This window comes from Protopterus annectens, chromosome 2.part1, assembly GCF_019279795.1.
Source record: "Protopterus annectens isolate FY-2018-M chromosome 2.part1, PAN1.0, whole genome shotgun sequence".
NCBI lineage: Eukaryota > Metazoa > Chordata > Ceratodontiformes > Protopteridae > Protopterus > Protopterus annectens.
The window spans coordinates 1,036,840,641-1,036,858,474 of record NC_056729.1 but is presented as its reverse complement, the minus strand read 5'-3'; the positions used below and the strand labels follow the sequence as shown (position 1 = coordinate 1,036,858,474).

Here is a 17,834-nt window from a genome sequence, read left to right as displayed (position 1 = left end):
GTCCTTGGAACCGAGTCGGCCTTATAACAAGCTTGTGCCAGCCAAATTATAACAAGCTCATGCCACCCAAAAAACTCTCAAGCTAAGCTTCACCCATAGTGCCCCTGACCCTGTTACCCCAGATCTCGTTTGCTGCGTAGATATCAAGATGTGACAAGCCAGCTCTCAGCTAAGTACTATAAAACTTATTATTCTAAAACTTTTTACCACAGAATTTCTCTTCTTTACTTTGATAATCCTCTTCTCTCATTAGTCACCAAACTTTTACCCCCTATTAAGTGTTTTTTCCTGATTTCCTTACCAACTTGGCAATCTCAAGTACCATTGTTGGTACAGGCCTTCCCTCTCTCTACCTTCTTTCCCCTTACCTCTTGAGGTAATCTAAGTACCATTGTTGGTAGTCCTTCCCTTTTCCTTAAAAAAAAGAAAAAAATATGCTTTTCTATCTTTTTCTCTTATTTAGAGTTTGTAGTTTGTGTTGTTTTTATTTGAGATACATATTTGCTATCAGTTGTTCCCGCCATGTCTGAAAAGAAGGGGACAACAGGTTTCAAGCAATGTGACCAATGCGGTTGCAAAATAACTAACTCAGACACTCATTTATCTTGTGTCTACTGCCTGGGTGTTCCACACCTCTCTATTCAACTGCCACGCAAAATTTGTAAAGGGTTAAGTTCTTGTACCCTAAACAAGAGAAAGAACAAACTAATTCTAAAAGGCCTTCTAAAATCTACTTTTTCAGAGACTATTTCTGGGTCGGAGGGCTCACCCTCTCCTAAGAAAGAGCATAAGAGAAGAAGTCTCTCAGTCCATACTTTGCCTCATTCTAGTGACAAAAAATCTACTGAACCAAAACCGAAAATACCTAAATTGGCACCAACGACTTCGGATCTGGGGCTTCAATTGCCCTCTGTGGTGCTGACCTCGGTTTCAAGACCACGATCATCTACTTTGGTGCCATCTTCAGTGGCAATGCCTCTGGCACCAGCCACGGTACTGATAATATCCACTGGACCGACCATGGCTCCAAGTACTGCTTCAGTCCCATCCGATTCTGCACCAACAATAGTAAATCCAACACAAGTCCCTCCTTATACATCTTACTGGTCCTGAGACCATTGTGCCAATAGGAGAAACTGTACCTCAGACCTGATACTCCCCTGTGACAGATCCATTTTTTGGGCAGCAATATAGCTCTTTCTTCGAACGTCCCGATTCTCCATCAGGGATATCAACCCAATCCTCCAGGAGCCTCTCGGAATTGGACATGGTGCGACTTGTGGATCAGCTGCTGATAGCCAGAGGGGTTTCAACACCTTCCAGGACTCCCCTTCCAACTGGAGTTAGGAGGTTTTTTCCACAGACTCCTGCATATTCTCCTCCTTTGACCTCCTTGCAGGTATCGAAGTACCTACCACTGATGCCTATTTCGGTTCTCACTTCCTCGTTTCCACTGTTGGACCTCACCGTGGTTCCAGAGCCAAAACTTTGGTCATCGACTCACTCAGAGGAGAGCCATCATTGGGATTGTGACTGGGCTGCCGGCACCATGATTCCTAGTATGGCACAAATTTTTTCTATGGCACCATCTACTATGGTTCCAGGAGTCTTGGCAGTACCAAGTCCTCTTGGGGCTCCTTCCTTGGCAGTGGGCTCATCAGAGCAGGCTGTGACCCCGTTGTCCTTCTCAGATGTTCATCGTGTTACACTGCTGCAGTCATTACACTTGGGTTATCCTTCCGTCAGGCGGTCCCGCAGTCGGCCAGAGTTCCAAAGTCTTGGTCCGGCATCGGTTGCTGTTGCCTCCTCCCTGATGTCAGTGCGACAGGGGTATATAAGATGCAGCCAACGCCATTTTCTTCAGTCTTTCTTGCCGCGCGGTGCCCAAAGCAAAAGCAGTTCGCAAGTTCCGGTCGGCCATCTCCTGAGATTTTCATTCCGAATCCAGAACCGAAGTCTTCTACAAAGCTAAGTACCCCGTTGGGGAAACTTTTTCTTGCCTCAGACCGATGTCAGTAAAAGTTAATAACTGTATTTCTTGTGGGAAGCAAATACCTCATAAGGATTTCCATTCCTATTGTATCCCATGCCTAGGCCCTGACCACGACGTTACTGGTTGTCGGTTTTGTGCTAGGTTTAACAAGCTCACTATTAAACGTCGGTTTGATTTTGCCCGACATTATTTTGGTAGAAAATTCAATTATACCATGCCGTCGGAACTTCCGATGACCAGAATACACAAAAAGCGCAAAGACAAGGCTAGGCATCCGAGGCCCAAAACTGACGACGAAGCCTCTTCTAGGCCAGTCACCGGTTCTCCGGTTTTCAGCGAGGTGCCTTTGCAGCCCCTGACGACCGCTTCTGTAGAACCACAAGCCGTCTCTGACTCCCACGTGGAGATGGCTAGGCCTTCAGACACACAAGCTCTTCAGCCTACCGAGACTAACCTTTCAGAGGGATCCGGAGTAACTGAGCAATCCACAGCTACAGAGGGTGTCTTCAGACCTACTCTGTTAAGCATTAAACCCTCAGCTAAGTCTAAGCCTCCTTTAAAGTCAAAGAAACAAATTCAACATTTTCCAGGACAGGCCTCCATGCCTAAGAAACATATGCTCAAAATGGACGAAAACCTAATTACTCTGATCAGGGGGTCCCATCCCCCTCCTGATAAAAGGCCTAGACAGGATGCAGACTATGACTCATCTGACCAGGTGTCCATCTCTTCTGATTCATCCTCAGACTTAGGATACTCTTTACCCCCTTATGAGGATTCTGATGCTGAGGAATCAATTCCATCAGCCTCACCGCCTGAGGACTACTCCTTTGGGGAAACCCTACATACCACGAGGGAGCAATTCCACTGGGAAGGCCAGGATTACTCAGAATCCAAGAAAAGGCTCAGAGACTTCCTTTTATTACCTCAACACAGACCCCTTGCTATTCTGCCAGTGTTAGATATTGTCGATGATGTGTATACTGAATCCAGCTTAAATCCTGATTCCTTACCCTCCAGCCCCTGTTAAACCTGACAGATACTACAGAGTCCCTGACTCACATAAATTTCTGTATAAAAGAATTTCTGTATAAAAGCCCTGTCGCTGACCCTGAAACTATTTCTCAGGGACCCAAAGGAGTTAAGGCCTCATCCACCAAGAATCCAGTTCCCTCTGACAGAGATTCCAGAGCATTAGACAGATGGGGAAAGAAAGTATATATGTCTGCAACTTTAGCAATGAGAGCCTTAAATTGCCAGTTTCACATGCTAAAATATCAGCAATTTTTACTGTCTCAGTTAAAACAAAAAATGCTTCCAGAATCAGATCCTCTAAAGTTTAAAGAAATGCAGGATTTATTGCATGCAGATGAACAAGTGGGAAAGCATACTTTGCAATGTGGTTTTGATTCTCTAGAGGCCTCCTGCAGAGCAGCAGTTACAGGGTCTGTTATTAGAAGACATGCTTGGTTAAAAGAACATACGTTACCAGATCATGTTAAAGCAAAATTATTGGATGCACCTTTGTAGCAGGATGTGTTATTTGGAGTTAAGGCAGAAGAGGTATTAAAGAAAATGGAGGACAAGGCAATCTATGCAAACGGTGAAGGATTTCTTTCAGGTTCAGCCTCCTAGATTTAGCAGAAACTGGCCAACTAAGAATTGGTCCTTTCCAATTACAGACAGACCTCAAAGGGGAAGATATAGACTTCCAAGAGGTAGAGGTCAAACACAAGGTCCTTACAGGCCTCGACAATGGGTTGCATCAGGCCAGAAAGAAGGGGAAGACAGGTCACAACCATATAAAAAGCAGCTCCAATGACTTCCCACTACAGGTGCCAAACAAATCCATCTTGGCAGCCCCCTTGGGAGGAAAACTAGCACTCTTCTACCACAATTGGCAAATGATCACCAAAGACAAATGGGTTCTCAACATTGTATTTCAAGGTTACAGGTTCCACTTTCACACTCTGCCAAGATTAAAAGGAATGCCAAATCTGCCACCAAATCAATGGGCAGAGGCTCAAAAACAAATTACAGCACTCATGGATATGAGAGCTATGCAAAAGGTACCATCACAGGAGCAAGGACAAGGATTTTACTCAAGACTCTTTCTGGTACCCAGAAAGGACAAAGTCTGGAGGCCCATTCTGGATCTTTCATCTCTAAACACTTACCTGGATGTTCCGAAATTTAAAATGTTAACATTACAGCAGCTTCTTCCCATGCTGGGCAAGAAAGCTTGGCTCGTGACTTTGGACCTCAAAGAGGCATACCTGCATGTCCCTATCAGACAAAACTGCAGAAGATACCTCAGATTCATAGCTGGTTCAATGCACTACCAATTCTCTGCACTGCCCTTTGGCTTATCTACTACACCCAGGGTCTTCACAAAGTGCCTGGCACCAGTAATTGCATTTTGCAGACAGAAAGGAATTCAAATTTATCCGTACCTGAACGACTGCCTGATTCAAGCAGAGAGCAAGGACACTCTTCTAAAGCATCTGGCATTTGTAAAAAAGTTAAGTTGCCTGGGATACACAGTAAACGAAAAGAAATCAAAACTAGTGCCCTCACAAGAGATTATATTCCTGGGTGCCAGCTTGAACACAACGGCCCAGATGGCTTATCTCACGCCAGACAAACAAGGACAACTGACTCAATACTTTCAATTGATGGCAACAAAGACCCAGCTCCCTGCAAGAAAAATTCTACAGGCCTTGGGTTACATGGCATCCTGCATACTACTAATTCCATATGCCAGACTGCATATGAGGAAACTACAATGGTACCTAAAGAATGTATGGTCTCAACACTGTCAAAGTTTGGAAACAGTTATACCACTGATCCCTTGCCTTCAACAGGAGTTTCAATGGTGGGCTCAAGCTTGTCACCTCAACTAGGGACAGCCTTTTACACAACCCACAGCCAGGCAAACACTGACAACAGATGCATCGGATTACGCCTGGGGAGCACACATGGCAGGCAAATGTATTCAGGGCACGTGGACCGCAGAACAAAGGCATCTTCACATCAATCAAAAAGAGATGCTAGCTGTACAAAATGCGATTATAGCTGTCAAGGACCTGCTGCATCCAGGACAACTACTCCTAAAGACAGACAACAGCACAGTTATGTGGTACATAAACAAGCAAGGGGGCACTCACTCCTACCCCCTATGCAGACAAACTATGACCTTATGGAACACAGCTATAAACCTTCAAGTTCATCTGCAAGCGCAATTCCTGCCAGGAGAGAAAAACACACTGGCAGACGACTTAAGCAGAAACATCATGGATCCCCATGAATGGGAGTTGAATCCATTAATATTCAGAATGATAACACAGAAATGGTGGAGCCCGGACATAGATCTGTTTGCATCCCCAATAAACTGCCAGCTACAAAAATTCTGCACAAGGAGTTACCATCCTCAAGCATGGAAAATGGATGCCCTCTCATTCAGCTGGAAGAACCTACAAGTATACGCTTTCCCACCACTACCTCTCCTGCCAAAGGTACTCATAAAAGCCAGGCAGGAAGAGCCAAAGATGATCCTGATTGCACCAGACTGGCCACGCCAGCACTGGTACCCAATCTTAAGGAGCTTAGCACAAGAACCACCCTGGATTTTGCCTCAAATCCCACATCTGCTGACTCAGCACAACAAACAAATACTACACAGCCAGCTAAAGACCTTAAACCTAGCTGCATGGAAGATTCCTTAGTCAAGCAAGCAATGCCTCTCTCCAAAGCTGTTATGGATGTCATTCTGGAGGCCAGAAGGCCTAGTACCAGGAAAGTCTATTCGGATAAATGGAAGAGATTCTGTGCCTGGAACCAAGTTCACAGCCTTGACCCTCTTGTACCAAACATTCCTCAGATACTACAATACTTAACTGAGATGCTGGACAAAGGACTCTCCTTCTCATCCATCAAGATCCACGCCTCTGCTATCTCTGCTCATTACAACACGGATCTACCAATTTTCTCTAATCCTCTGTTAAAACAGTACCTCAGAGGGGCTAAAAACATAAGACCGCCCCGTAGAGCCCCTACTCCAACTTGGGAACTCAACTTTGTTTTGGAGAAGCTAACTTTACCTCCTTTTGAGCCAGCCAATACAGTAGAATTAAAATATATCTCTTGGAAAACTGCTCTGCTCCTGGCAATAACATCAGCACAAAGAGTTTCAGAATTAAAGACTCTAATGGCAGTGGAACCTTTCCTCATTTTCCACCAGGACAGGGTGTCTTTACAAACTAACCCTACTTTTATGCCAAAGGTGGTATCCAGTGTGGCTCTAAACCAAACTGTTCACCTGCCAACTTTTTATCCTAAACCACAGAATACAGGGGAGAGACTACTGCACTCTTTGGACATTCACAGGCAGCTACACTTCTACTTGGGACAAAACCAAAGCTTTCAGAAAATCTGAGCAATTATTGGTAGCATATGCTGCAGGAGCACAGGGAAAAGCCATTTCAAAACAGACTATTTCAAAATGGATAGGACATTGTATACGTTTCTGCTACACATACCATGGAAAACCTGTACCTAGCAGCATTAGATCTCACTCCACCAGGGCAACAGCCACTTCAACTGCCTACCTCAGGGGAGTACCTACCAAGGATATTTTGGAAGCAGCAACTTGGAGTTCTGTACACACCTTCACCAAGCATTACCATCTGCCTCTATACTCTAAATCCAGAGCTGGCTTCACCACTGCAGTGCTGCAGAGCCTTATAGCCACCCTTAATGCCTTATAGGACCAGCCACCCTTCCTCAGCTTTGGGATTCTACCCAAGTGTAATGACTGCAGCAGTGTAACACAATGAACATAGTACAGTTTTGTACCTACCATAAATGTAGATGTTCGAGTGTAGACACTGCTGCAGTCCAGGTTACCCTCCCTCCTTCCCCTCTTACTGGCTGGTACGTACCTATGTCTTCTACCCTTACTACCTATGGGGAGTATTTGCTGGTAGCTGTAAGTTGTTTTTTGCTTTTCTTATGTATGTTTTATTAGCAATTGGAATTGCCTACATATTTAGAGGCACCTGACATCTGGGGCAAGAAAAACTGAAAAAAATGGCATCGGCTGCATCTTATATACCCCCGTCGCACTAACATCAGGGAGGAGGCGACAGCAACCGATGCCGGACCAAGACTTTGGAACTCTGGCCGACTGCGGGACCGCCTTACGGCAGGATAACCCAAGTGTAATGACTGCAGCAGTGTCTACACTCGAACATCTACATTTATGGTAGGTACAAAACTGTACTTTCTTGTTCTTCTCAGTTTACAATAGTAACTCCAACACCAGTCACCGGTCCCTCCCTATACATCTTACCGGTCCTGAGACCATGGTGCCGATAGGAGAAACTGTACCTCAGATCTGATACTCCCCTGTGACAGATCCATTTTTTGGGCAGCAATATTGCCCTTTCTTGGAACAGCCCAATTCTCCATTGGGGATATCAACCCAATCCTCCAGGAGCCTCTCGGAATTGGACGTGGTATGACTTGTGGATGAGCTGCTGACAGCCAGAGGGATTTCAACACCTTCCAGGACTCCCCTTCCATCTGGAGTTGGGAGTTTTTCTCCACAGACTCCTGCATATTCTCCTCCTTTGACCTCCTAGCAGGTATCGAAGCACCCACCACCGATGCCTATTTCGGTTCCCACTTCTTCGTTTCCACTGGTGGACCTCACCATGCTTCCAGAGACAAAACTTTGGTCATTGACTCACTCAGAGGAGAGCCATCCTTGGGATTGTGACTGGGCTGCCGGCGCCGTGACTCCTAGTATGGCACTAATTTTTTCTATGGTACCATCTACTATAGTTCCAGGAGTCTTGGCAGTACCAAGTCCTCTTGGGGCTCCTTCCTTGGCAGTGGGCTCATCAGAGCAGGCTGTGACCCCAGTGCTCAGGTTGTCCTTCTCAGTTCTGAGCTTCCACCCTTCTTCAGGTGGGCCAGCTTTCCAAGCGATGGAGAGGGCCCTTGCCTCTGTAGGCAAACCATCAGCGTCAGAATTCCAGATATGTTCTCCCTCTGAACTGCAGCGGACAAAGGCCACCACATCAGGACATCGAGCACACGAGACTTAAGAAACCTTAACGCAGGGTTCCCTCTCTTATGAGTCCTCATCAGAAGCCCCTGCTGAAGAGGTACCACATAAGAGATCATGCAAGAGGAAGCACATGGACTCCCCTGAAGAGTTCATCATCAAAGATACGGACTATGATGAAGGGGAGGGGTCCCCACGGTCACCCCCTGAGGATGTCTCCTTTGGAGATATACTGGACATTTTAAAGCAGCGGGGAGACTGGAAGCCCATCAATCCTTCCTCTGAAAAGTCTGTATTCTTGCAGGCTTTTTGTGCTCAACCCTGTACTTCTTTGGTGACCCTGCTCGCAAATGAACTAGTCCAGCTCGTCGTGCAGCGAGCATGGATGAGTCCTGATACTATTGAATCAATCCCCCAGAGACCAGAAAAAAATTTGTCCCCTGCCTGAAGAAAGTTCATACTGGTCCAAAGGCCTACCAGTAGATGCTATGGTGGTGGCGGTAGCCACTAGGAAAGAGCTCACCGAGGAGAGCCAGACTGTCCACCCCCCAAACAGGGAGTCTCAGGTGGTGGACAGGTTAGGGAAGTGAGTGTTTGCCTCACTGACCTTTGCCATTTAGTCCTTGAATTACCTGGCGCACTGGTATTTGTCTGAAGAAGGTTGAGGTATTACCTCGACCGAAAGCGCTTACAATAAAGTCCGTGCTCTGTTTCTTCTGCTGTGGCCGTTTTAGCTTTTTTCGTTTGCAGTTACAGTTTGGTATCGTACTGATTTCTTACCTGGCGCACTTTACTAGGCTTCAGAGAGACCTAATCTCGGAACTCTCCGGAACCCTAGCAGGAGCAGTTTCTTACGAGGTATGTGACAAAGTTGCCTCACAGCTTGTGACCCTGAAATCCATATCCAACTCATCCATGTGGCTAATCTCTCATGCTACCAAAGGGGTGGCTAGAGATGTGGGTTCAGGCATTGTCATGAGACATCATGCCTGGATGCATCTTTGGGACTTTGTGGACCATTTTAAGTATTCCTTTCTTAATGCTCCAGTGGAAGCTTCTTCCCTTTTTGGCCCAAATGTGAAAGACACATTAGCAAGGTGTGAATAGGACGGCAAGACCCTGTCTGCCATGGGTGTATGTTTTTCCACCCCCCAATGACCCTACTCTAGGAATCAGAGGAGTGGAAAGATGTAGCACAGGAAATCCCAGGGTCCTTTCCGTGACAAATGTGGCGAGTTTACTCCCCGGGGCAGAGGGGTTAACTCATCAGGAAGATGCCCCTACAGAATCAGAGGGGGTCCGCATAACCAGGGGTCCAGAAATTCTTTCTCTGGACAGCCCTACCAGTGCTCCTGAAGAACGGCCCGATTGCTTTCCTCTGGAAGCAGTCCGGGACGTTTCTGTCTGCACCACCCTGACTGGCAAACAATAACCACAGATTCTTGGGTGCACATTGCCATAGTCGGAGATTATCACATACTGTTCCATACTTACCCGAAGCCATCAAGACAAATTCCCGACCTTCCACCAGTCAAAGGGAAGCAGCAGCTGAAGAGATAAGAAATCTGTCTCAAAGAAAGAGTCATCCAAGCAGTCCCACCAGACCAAATAGGATACATATTTTGCTCAAGGTTCTTTTTAGTGCCAAAAAAGACAGGAGACTGGAGACCAATTTTGGATCTCAGCATTTTGAACAAATTTGTCAATCAAACAAAATTCTGGATGGTCACAGTTCAGTCTATCCTACCCTTCCTGGAGAAAGATGATTGGATGTGCTCAGTAGATCTTCAGGATGCGTATTACCACATAAAAATGGACAAACGCTCCAGAAGATTTCTTCACTTCTGGCTGAGAGCCAATCATTACCAATTCCGGGCGCTGTCCTTTGGACTCTGTACAGCCTCCAGAGTGTTCACCAAATCCATGGCAGTGGTAACAGCTCACTTGAGACTGCAAGGATTCTGAGTATTTCTGTACTTAGACAACTGGCTCCTAACCGCCCCAACCAAGTGTGTACTGGTTACAGCCTTAAACTAAACTCTAAAACTAGCAGAATATGTAGGAATCTCTATAAACAGGGAGAAATGCTAGTTGACTCCTTCTCAAACCTTGGAATTTATAGGAACAACTTTCAATACCCAATCTTGCCTAGTCTCCCTTCCAAATCACAGATTAGAAAGACTGAGGTTCCAACCCTGGGTGATACTCTCTCAAGACAAAGTTCCAGCTTGGGTTGTCCTTCAACTTCTAGGATCAATGGCAACATCAATTACAATAGTTCCTCTAGCGGGACTACATATGAGGCTTCTTCAATGGCTCCTAGTAAAACAGTGGTCCCCTTCACATCATCCTATGTCCTTTCAGATCCACATAACAGAGTGATGCAAACAAGATTTAACTTGGTGGATGAAGCCAGAAAAAGACCTATAGAGTCGCTGTTTCTCCCCATCTCAGCCCAAGGCCACAGTGACCACATACGCTTCCCTGATAGGGTGGGGGGGCACTTTCAGAGAAAGACAGTCCAAGGCACTTGGTCAACCATGTAGGCCAACCTGCATATCAGTGTTCTAGAACTGAGGGCAGTGCTTCTAGCATTGCAAGCATTCCAATCTGTCCTCCTGTCAGGGACAATTGCTATCCAATCCGACAACATGTAAGTGGAATGGTACATCAGTAAACAAGGGGGAACCAAGTCCTACCCATTGTTTCAAGAGGCCATGAGAATTTGGCAATGGGTGGTAAATTTCAGTCGCTTTCTCATAGCAATGCACATTCCCAGGAATTCCAACTTGATTGCAGAAAAACTGAGCAGATGTATCCTCCTGCCTCACGAGTGGTCCTTTAATTCAACCATAGCGGCGAAGATCTTCAGCCACTGGGGCCAGCCTTGCTGTGACCTATTCACCTCTCCAGCAAATCACAAATGCAGCAGCTACTTTGCCCTAATTCCTTCACAGGGAGAGTTCCCAAGGGACGCTCTAATACATAATTGTCCCATAGGACTTCTGTATGTTTTCCCTCCCCTTCCCCTGATCCCACAATTTCTAAAGAAGGCCGTTCAGCTGAGAAGCAGAATAATCCTCATTGCACCCTACTGGCCCAGACAAGTTTGGTTTCCCTTCCTTTGGCCTCACCTAGTATGCCAACCATGGATTCTGGATCTAACTCCAGAATTGATCTTGCACCTGTAGGGGTTGATCCACCCAAACTTATCCAGTCTCAAGATGACAGCTTGGTTTCTCCACTTCCAGTAATTGCCAGGCAGAATAACCTTACCTCCCTGGTATATAGCATTCTTCTGGCTTGATATAAACCATCCACCAGGAAAATCTATATTAGCAAGTGGAAGAGATTCCTTATTTGGTCCCGACAGAGAGAACTAGACCCATGCTCAGCTCCTGTTAGTGTAGTTTTGGATTATTTTTCAGGTCTTCTTCATTCAGGAGCAGCAGCCTCCACCATTCGAGTACATTTGGCTGCTATCTCAAATTTTCATAATGGATTCCAAGACTCATCCTTAATCTCCTATCATCTCTGTAAAACATTCTTGAAAGGGGTCTCACGTATCAGACCACCCTTCAAAGAGCCGATCGAACTTTGGATTTTAACACTAGTACTGCAATCCTGGAAATCATTATTTTTAGTAGCCATCACCTCAGCAAGACGCATATCTGAGCTTCAGGCCTTGTGCATAAAACGCCCTTACATGGTCTTTCATAAGGACAGAGTATCACTCCGGACTAACCCTTCCTTTCTGGCCAGAGTTATTTCAGAATTGACAGTTAACCAGACAATTGACCTACCAGCCTTTTTTCCCAACTACTCAAATAAAGGAGAATACTACCTTCAATTGCTGGATATACCTAGACAATTACCATTTTATCTGGACAGAACTAAATCAGTATGTAAATCAGACCAGTTGTTTGTTTCCTATTCAGGTCCTAAGCTGAGAAACTCCATTTCTAAAGTGACCTTATTGGGCTACCCTTCATACCTTTATCGCTCATTACAAATTGGATTTGGTCTCCAGGGGGAGAACATCCTTTGGTTCAATGGTACTTAGGAACATCCTTCCATAAGGGCCTCCCAGGACATAAAGTAGCTAGGGACTCTGTCCCATTAGCAAGGAATGAATGAAGATGAACAACATCAGATAAAGACGTTTTGTCTTACCATAATGTTCCATCTGTCTTATTCATCTTCATTCATTCATTACGTCCCACCCTCCTTCCCCATCCAAGGGGCTCCTGGAGGTTCGGATTTGGTTCAAATCCCGCATTAGGGGACCTGCTCAGAAAAAGCCTCTGCTTTTTTTTTATCATGGGCAAATTTGATTTGAGGTAACAGGGAGAGAGGCACTATGGGTAAAGCTTAGTTTGAGTGCTTTTTGACTGGCACTAGCTTGTTATAAGGCTGACTTGGTTCCGAGGATGGAACTGGCACCCATCAGTAATGAATGAAGATGAACAACACAGATGGATCATTATGGTAAGAACATAACTTCTTTTTTAGCAACAGCGATCTGAGGCTAAGATACTATGTAACAAAACTGCGAATATAGAATAGAAATGCGATCAACAGTTAGTACGTATGATAAAAAAATTATAAAGATAGAGGTAAGACTAAATCAGTTTATATTTTCACTGGTTGTAATGTGTTCCTAGAGCTGGACACTGACCACAGTGAAAGTATTTATTTGGACTTGCAGTTGTCTGCCTACTCCATTTTATATGAATCCTTCACATTTATTGTGCCTCTAGGAGGTTGTATGTTCTGCCAGAAGCTAACAAATAAAATGTGTGCTGACTACACATCAGGCCATTTCACAGTTCTCTGCATTTGTGAAAATGTAAACTAACTATGTATAAAGTTCCACAGAGCAGGAATACAGCCTTGATACATGCTGTGCATAAGTTGTCCTGCACTTGGCAGTGTTCTGTTTCAGCAGTTGTCATTCAATCACATTTTCATAATGAGGTTTTGTTAAAAATTCATTGTCTTAGTTATTTTCAGCCATCTCCTGGTTGTGCAAGACTGCTGTACCATGTTCCAGGAAGTTATCTCTTTTGTGCACTGTTGCAACTGTGGAATTAGTATATTTAAGTAAAGTTGTGCGTGTGACTCCTGCAAAAACACTTTTTAGGAGTTTTGGGCTTTTTCAAGTTATGTTTCATTAGAATAGCAGAAAATCAGTGCAGTGTAACTTGTGGAAAAGCCATTCTTATTAACGCTTTTTTAACATCAGTTATCTTGTACATCAAGTAAAATATCTAAATATGTTTTCATCTGGAACTAATCAAATATGCAAACTTTAGATAGTACTAAAAAGAGAATTCACAGTTGTCCCTTTCATGCTGAGAACACCCATTAAACAGGATGAATGTCTAATTTGTGTTTCAGAGAGCTGCCCCTAAAGAAAGGTGATACCATCTATATCATCAGACAGATAGACCAGAACTGGTTTGAAGGAGAACACCATGGGAGAGTAGGAATTTTCCCAATCTCATATGTTGAGGTTAGTTTGCTTTTGTGTTATCAACTTAAAATGTCTGCAGTAATGTAATAGACATGAGATGTTGACTGACTTTTTTTGTAACTTGGAAATACTCTGTTTCAGAAATTTGTGCCTGTTGAGAAAAGTCAGCCTGCAAGACCACCACCCCCAGCACAGACCAGGGAGATCGGAGAGGCTGTGGCAAAGTATAATTTTACTGCAGACACAAATGTGGAACTGTCACTGAAGAAGGTATAAATTATTTAATTGCTAATAAAGTAGTAATTGAAAAACATGGTAAGCAGCACATATGCATCATAAAAGGTAAAACATTTTAAAAGGTAGTACTCATTGGCATCAATGAGAACAAATGGACCAACACTGTTGTTGTAGAAATAAGAGCTACTCAAGCTCCAGTAATACAAAATGTCATTTCAAAATATAACCAAATCAGCAAGAGCATTTCAGCTTCTGATTTTAGTAGAAATAACTGAAACCACATTGCAGCTGACATGACTGGTAAACTGTCAAATAATCAAGCACAGATTCACGCTTTAGCCATATGAAAGCTTACTATGTGTGGTTTATCTGTAGTTTAACTCCAGTTAGGTAGCTGATGCTTCAGTATTTTGGCGCAGATGCACATTTCTTATTGAATACACTTCAGATCCCATTCAAAGGACAGCTGCCATGGAGATGCACAAAGAATACTGTGTTTGTTGCAGTCCATCCAAAATGCTAAGAATGATACCATCACGTGAACTTTTCTAGAATTTCATTTTATGCCTGAATCAGAAAAAAACAGGTGCAGGAAACTGCATTTTTAAATTAAATAATGTGTGTGTGTGTGTGTGTGTGTGTGTGTGTGTGTGTGTGTGTGTGTGTGTGTGTGTGTGTGGTGTGTGATATGCATGGTGTATGTGTCTATAATCTACAGTACATCTATATATATCAATGTTCTGTATTTTGCATAATATTTATATATACATACATATATATATATATATATATATATATATATATATATATATATATATATATTTTTTTTTTTTAGTGCTTGTGGGAATGGCTGTCACATTGTTTTGCTGTGTTGTTGTTCAATATGTATAATGGTTTGTTTCCCCCACGCTTGTAGCTTCCCAGAGAAAGAACAATGTATTTTTTTCTATGTATTACTGATTCATAGGATCATAAGTGGTTATTGATTTGGCTTGTGGCTCTAGAGCCTTTTTAAGCCTAACTGTTCATGCCCCATTTTTCTCAGTTATCAGTACCCACAGGCTAGAATGGCTTTGGTATATGTCTGCAACTTAGGGTATCTATATACTCTCCCTGTTCATAAGGGGCACAGGCAACAAGCCAGGGTGAACTTGCGATTTCTGATCCATTGGTCCAAATTGCATTTGAATAGGTTTAGGGAAGAGCTCTGTTTCACATGAATGGTAGCCTGTTCCAGAGAAGGGGTAATCTCTGAATCACATGTCTTTCCCTCCAACAGGTTTTGTGTCTGTCACAGACAAGGTTTAGATCCTTAGATCAGGTAATTCTAGTGCTGGTTTGTTTTGTGAATATGTAGTAGATCCATCAAGGCTGGATCAGAGAATGCCTTGTAAGTTAGACGTAGATCATTCCTCAGTAGTCTGTAGGAGACTGAGAACCGAAATAGGGTTCTGAGGCAGTTCATATAGGACATATTGTTTACACCCTCTATTCTTTTAGCGATGAACTCTACCCTGTTACAAATACCTGGTCTGTTATATGCTGAAGGGTGCATTGTACTTCATTATTGGTCTAACGAGGGCTGAGTATAGTGAGACTGTGATCCCCTTAGACTGGATGCCATGCCACATAGAAGAATCTTCTCACTACCACGGACACATGGTGATCAAAGTTTAGGTTACTGTTAACCTGAGTTCCCATGTCCCTTACCACTAGGTCTGCTATTACAGGAATGTTATCAAGGTTGTAATTTGAAGGGGTGGTCATCCTCCCAAAAGGTATAATTATGTATTTTATTGCAGTGATTTTTAGGCCATAGTTGTAGTACCAGTTATTTGTCTGTGTCAGACCCTCCTGGAGGATATCTACATCTTTCAGAGATGCACTGATTGCACTCAGCTTGCAATCATCAGCAGATTTGGTCAGCCAAAGGCCCTCTACATTTGCTTTGACTTTAAGGAAGTTTATTCCAAACAGGAAAGATCCCAGTACTGGGCCCTGTGGGACTCCACCAGTAGCAGGTCTCTTGGTGGAGGTGGATTCCTCCACCCTAAATTCATGTGTCCTATCTGTGAGGCATTTGGCTATCCATCGAGTGACAGTAGGAATTTATGCCTAAGTTTGTGAGCTTGTCTATAATCCCCAAGTGAGATATTGTGTCAGATGCCTTTGCCAGGTCAACGTAGACAGCATGTACCATTTTGCCCTCATCCATGGCTGCAGTGACCTTCTCAAAGAAGTCCACCAAGTTTTGTAGGCATGACCTGCCCTTGATGAAATTAAACTGTGATGGGTCCAGTATATGAAGATTTCCTATGTCTTTGTTTATCAAGGACATGTTAATTTTTCCATGGCTTTGCATATAAGACTAGTCAAACCCATAGGTCTGTAGTTAGCTGGGTCCGTTGATGGTCTACCTTTGTGTAGAGGAATGGCTGTTGCAGTCCTCCATTCTGCAGGGATGAAGTCTGTCAGGAAGATGTGGTGGAATAGAGATTCTAGTTTGCCGGACAGGTCATGTTTCAAGCTGTCTAAGAAGCATCCTAGGGTATTATCAGGATCCATTGTTGCAGTGTTTTTAGCTGCAAAGAGTGCAGTGAATACCTGTTATTTAGTGATAGTTGGGGAAGAAATGGTAGAGGGTATTTTCTGGAGTGGATCTGGTGGATTTGGAGCTAAATTTATACACCGACAAATGTACTGCTTCCCCCAGTTTGGTATAAGACGTTTCATTTTCTGTTAGCTTAACAGACTGTTGATTGTTTTCTTTAGGCTATGTACATGACTGAAAAATGTCTTATGGATTGTCCGTAACCTGTGAGGCTATTTTTGTCTTGAATTTGGCTTGGGTGGACTAGATTAGCCCTCTGAGTTGTTTGTTGAGACTGATGAGAGAGTTTTTTTGTCTTTTAGGCATAGTCCTTCCTATTTTTGGACAGGATTTTCTTTCTGTTGTACAACGTTTTTATACTGGAGTCCACCAAGCAAGCTTATTTTGGGAGTTTGTCCTAAGTTTATTTTGGTTCTGAACTGTTGTTCATCGTGTTACCCTGCTGCAGTTATCACACTTGGGTTATCCTGCCATCAGGCGGTCCCACAGTCGGCCCGAATTCCAAAGTCTTGGTCCGGCGTCGGTTGCTGTCGCTTCTTCCCTGATGTCAGTGCGCCAGGGGTATATCAGAGGCATCCAACGCCATTTTCTTCAGTCTTTCTTGCCGCGCAGTGCCCAAAGCAGAAGCAGTTCGCAAGTGCTGGTCGGTCTACACCTGAGATTTTCGAATCGAGTTTCAGTCCGAAGTCTTCAAAGCTAAGTACCCCGTTGGGGAACATTTTCTTGCCTCAGTCCGATGTCAGAAAAAGTTAACAATTGCATTTCTTGTGGGAAGCAAATACCTCATAAGGACTTTCATTCTTTTTGTATACCTTGCCTAGGCCCAGACCACGACGTCACTGGTTGTCGTTTTTGTGCTAGGTTTAATAAGCGTACTATTAAGCAACGCTTTGATTTCGCACGACACTACTTCGGTAGGAAATTTAATTACACTATGCCGTCGGAGCAACCATCTACCGGCGTGCATAAAAAACACAAAGATAAAGAAAGGCAGCCTAGATCCAAGCCATACTCCGAGCCCTCGGCTGGGCCAGTCGCCGGTTCTCCGGTTTTCAGTGAGGCGCCTACGCAGCCCCTGGCTACCGCTGAATTGGATCCCCAGACCGCTTCGGATTCTACAGCAGAGAGTTCTAGGCCGACGCAGCCATTTTCTTTAGGCCCTACCAACGACATTGCAGTAGGAGAAGCTGGTGCTGTAGAAACACCTTCGGTTTCTGAAGGTGTCTTTAGACCGACTACTCTTACCATAAAATCTTATGCTAAGCTTAAGACTCCTCTAAAACCAAAAAAAGACTACTCTTCAGTCTCCAGGTCAAGGCCCTATGCCTAAGAAACAGCTGCTTAAAATGGCTGAAGATTTAATTTCTTTGATCAGGGGTTCCCAACCCCCCCCCCCCACACCGACAAAAGGCCTAGACAAGAGGAGGATTATGCCTCCTCTGATCAA

At 44.1% G+C, this 17,834-nt stretch overlaps 1 protein-coding gene across 2 annotated transcripts in view; it reads left to right on the top strand.

Moving 5' to 3' along the window:
• SORBS2 (sorbin and SH3 domain containing 2) overlaps positions 1 to 17,834 on the top strand; it is a 3,647,154-nt gene that overhangs the window by 2,856,454 nt on the left and 772,866 nt on the right. For both annotated transcript variants that reach the window (XM_044062620.1, XM_044062621.1), the window contains 2 exons: positions 13,464 to 13,578; positions 13,681 to 13,809. In XM_044062620.1, coding sequence (XP_043918555.1) covers positions 13,464 to 13,578; positions 13,681 to 13,809 — 244 coding nt within the window. The remainder of the gene's footprint in view (positions 1 to 13,463; positions 13,579 to 13,680; positions 13,810 to 17,834) is intronic.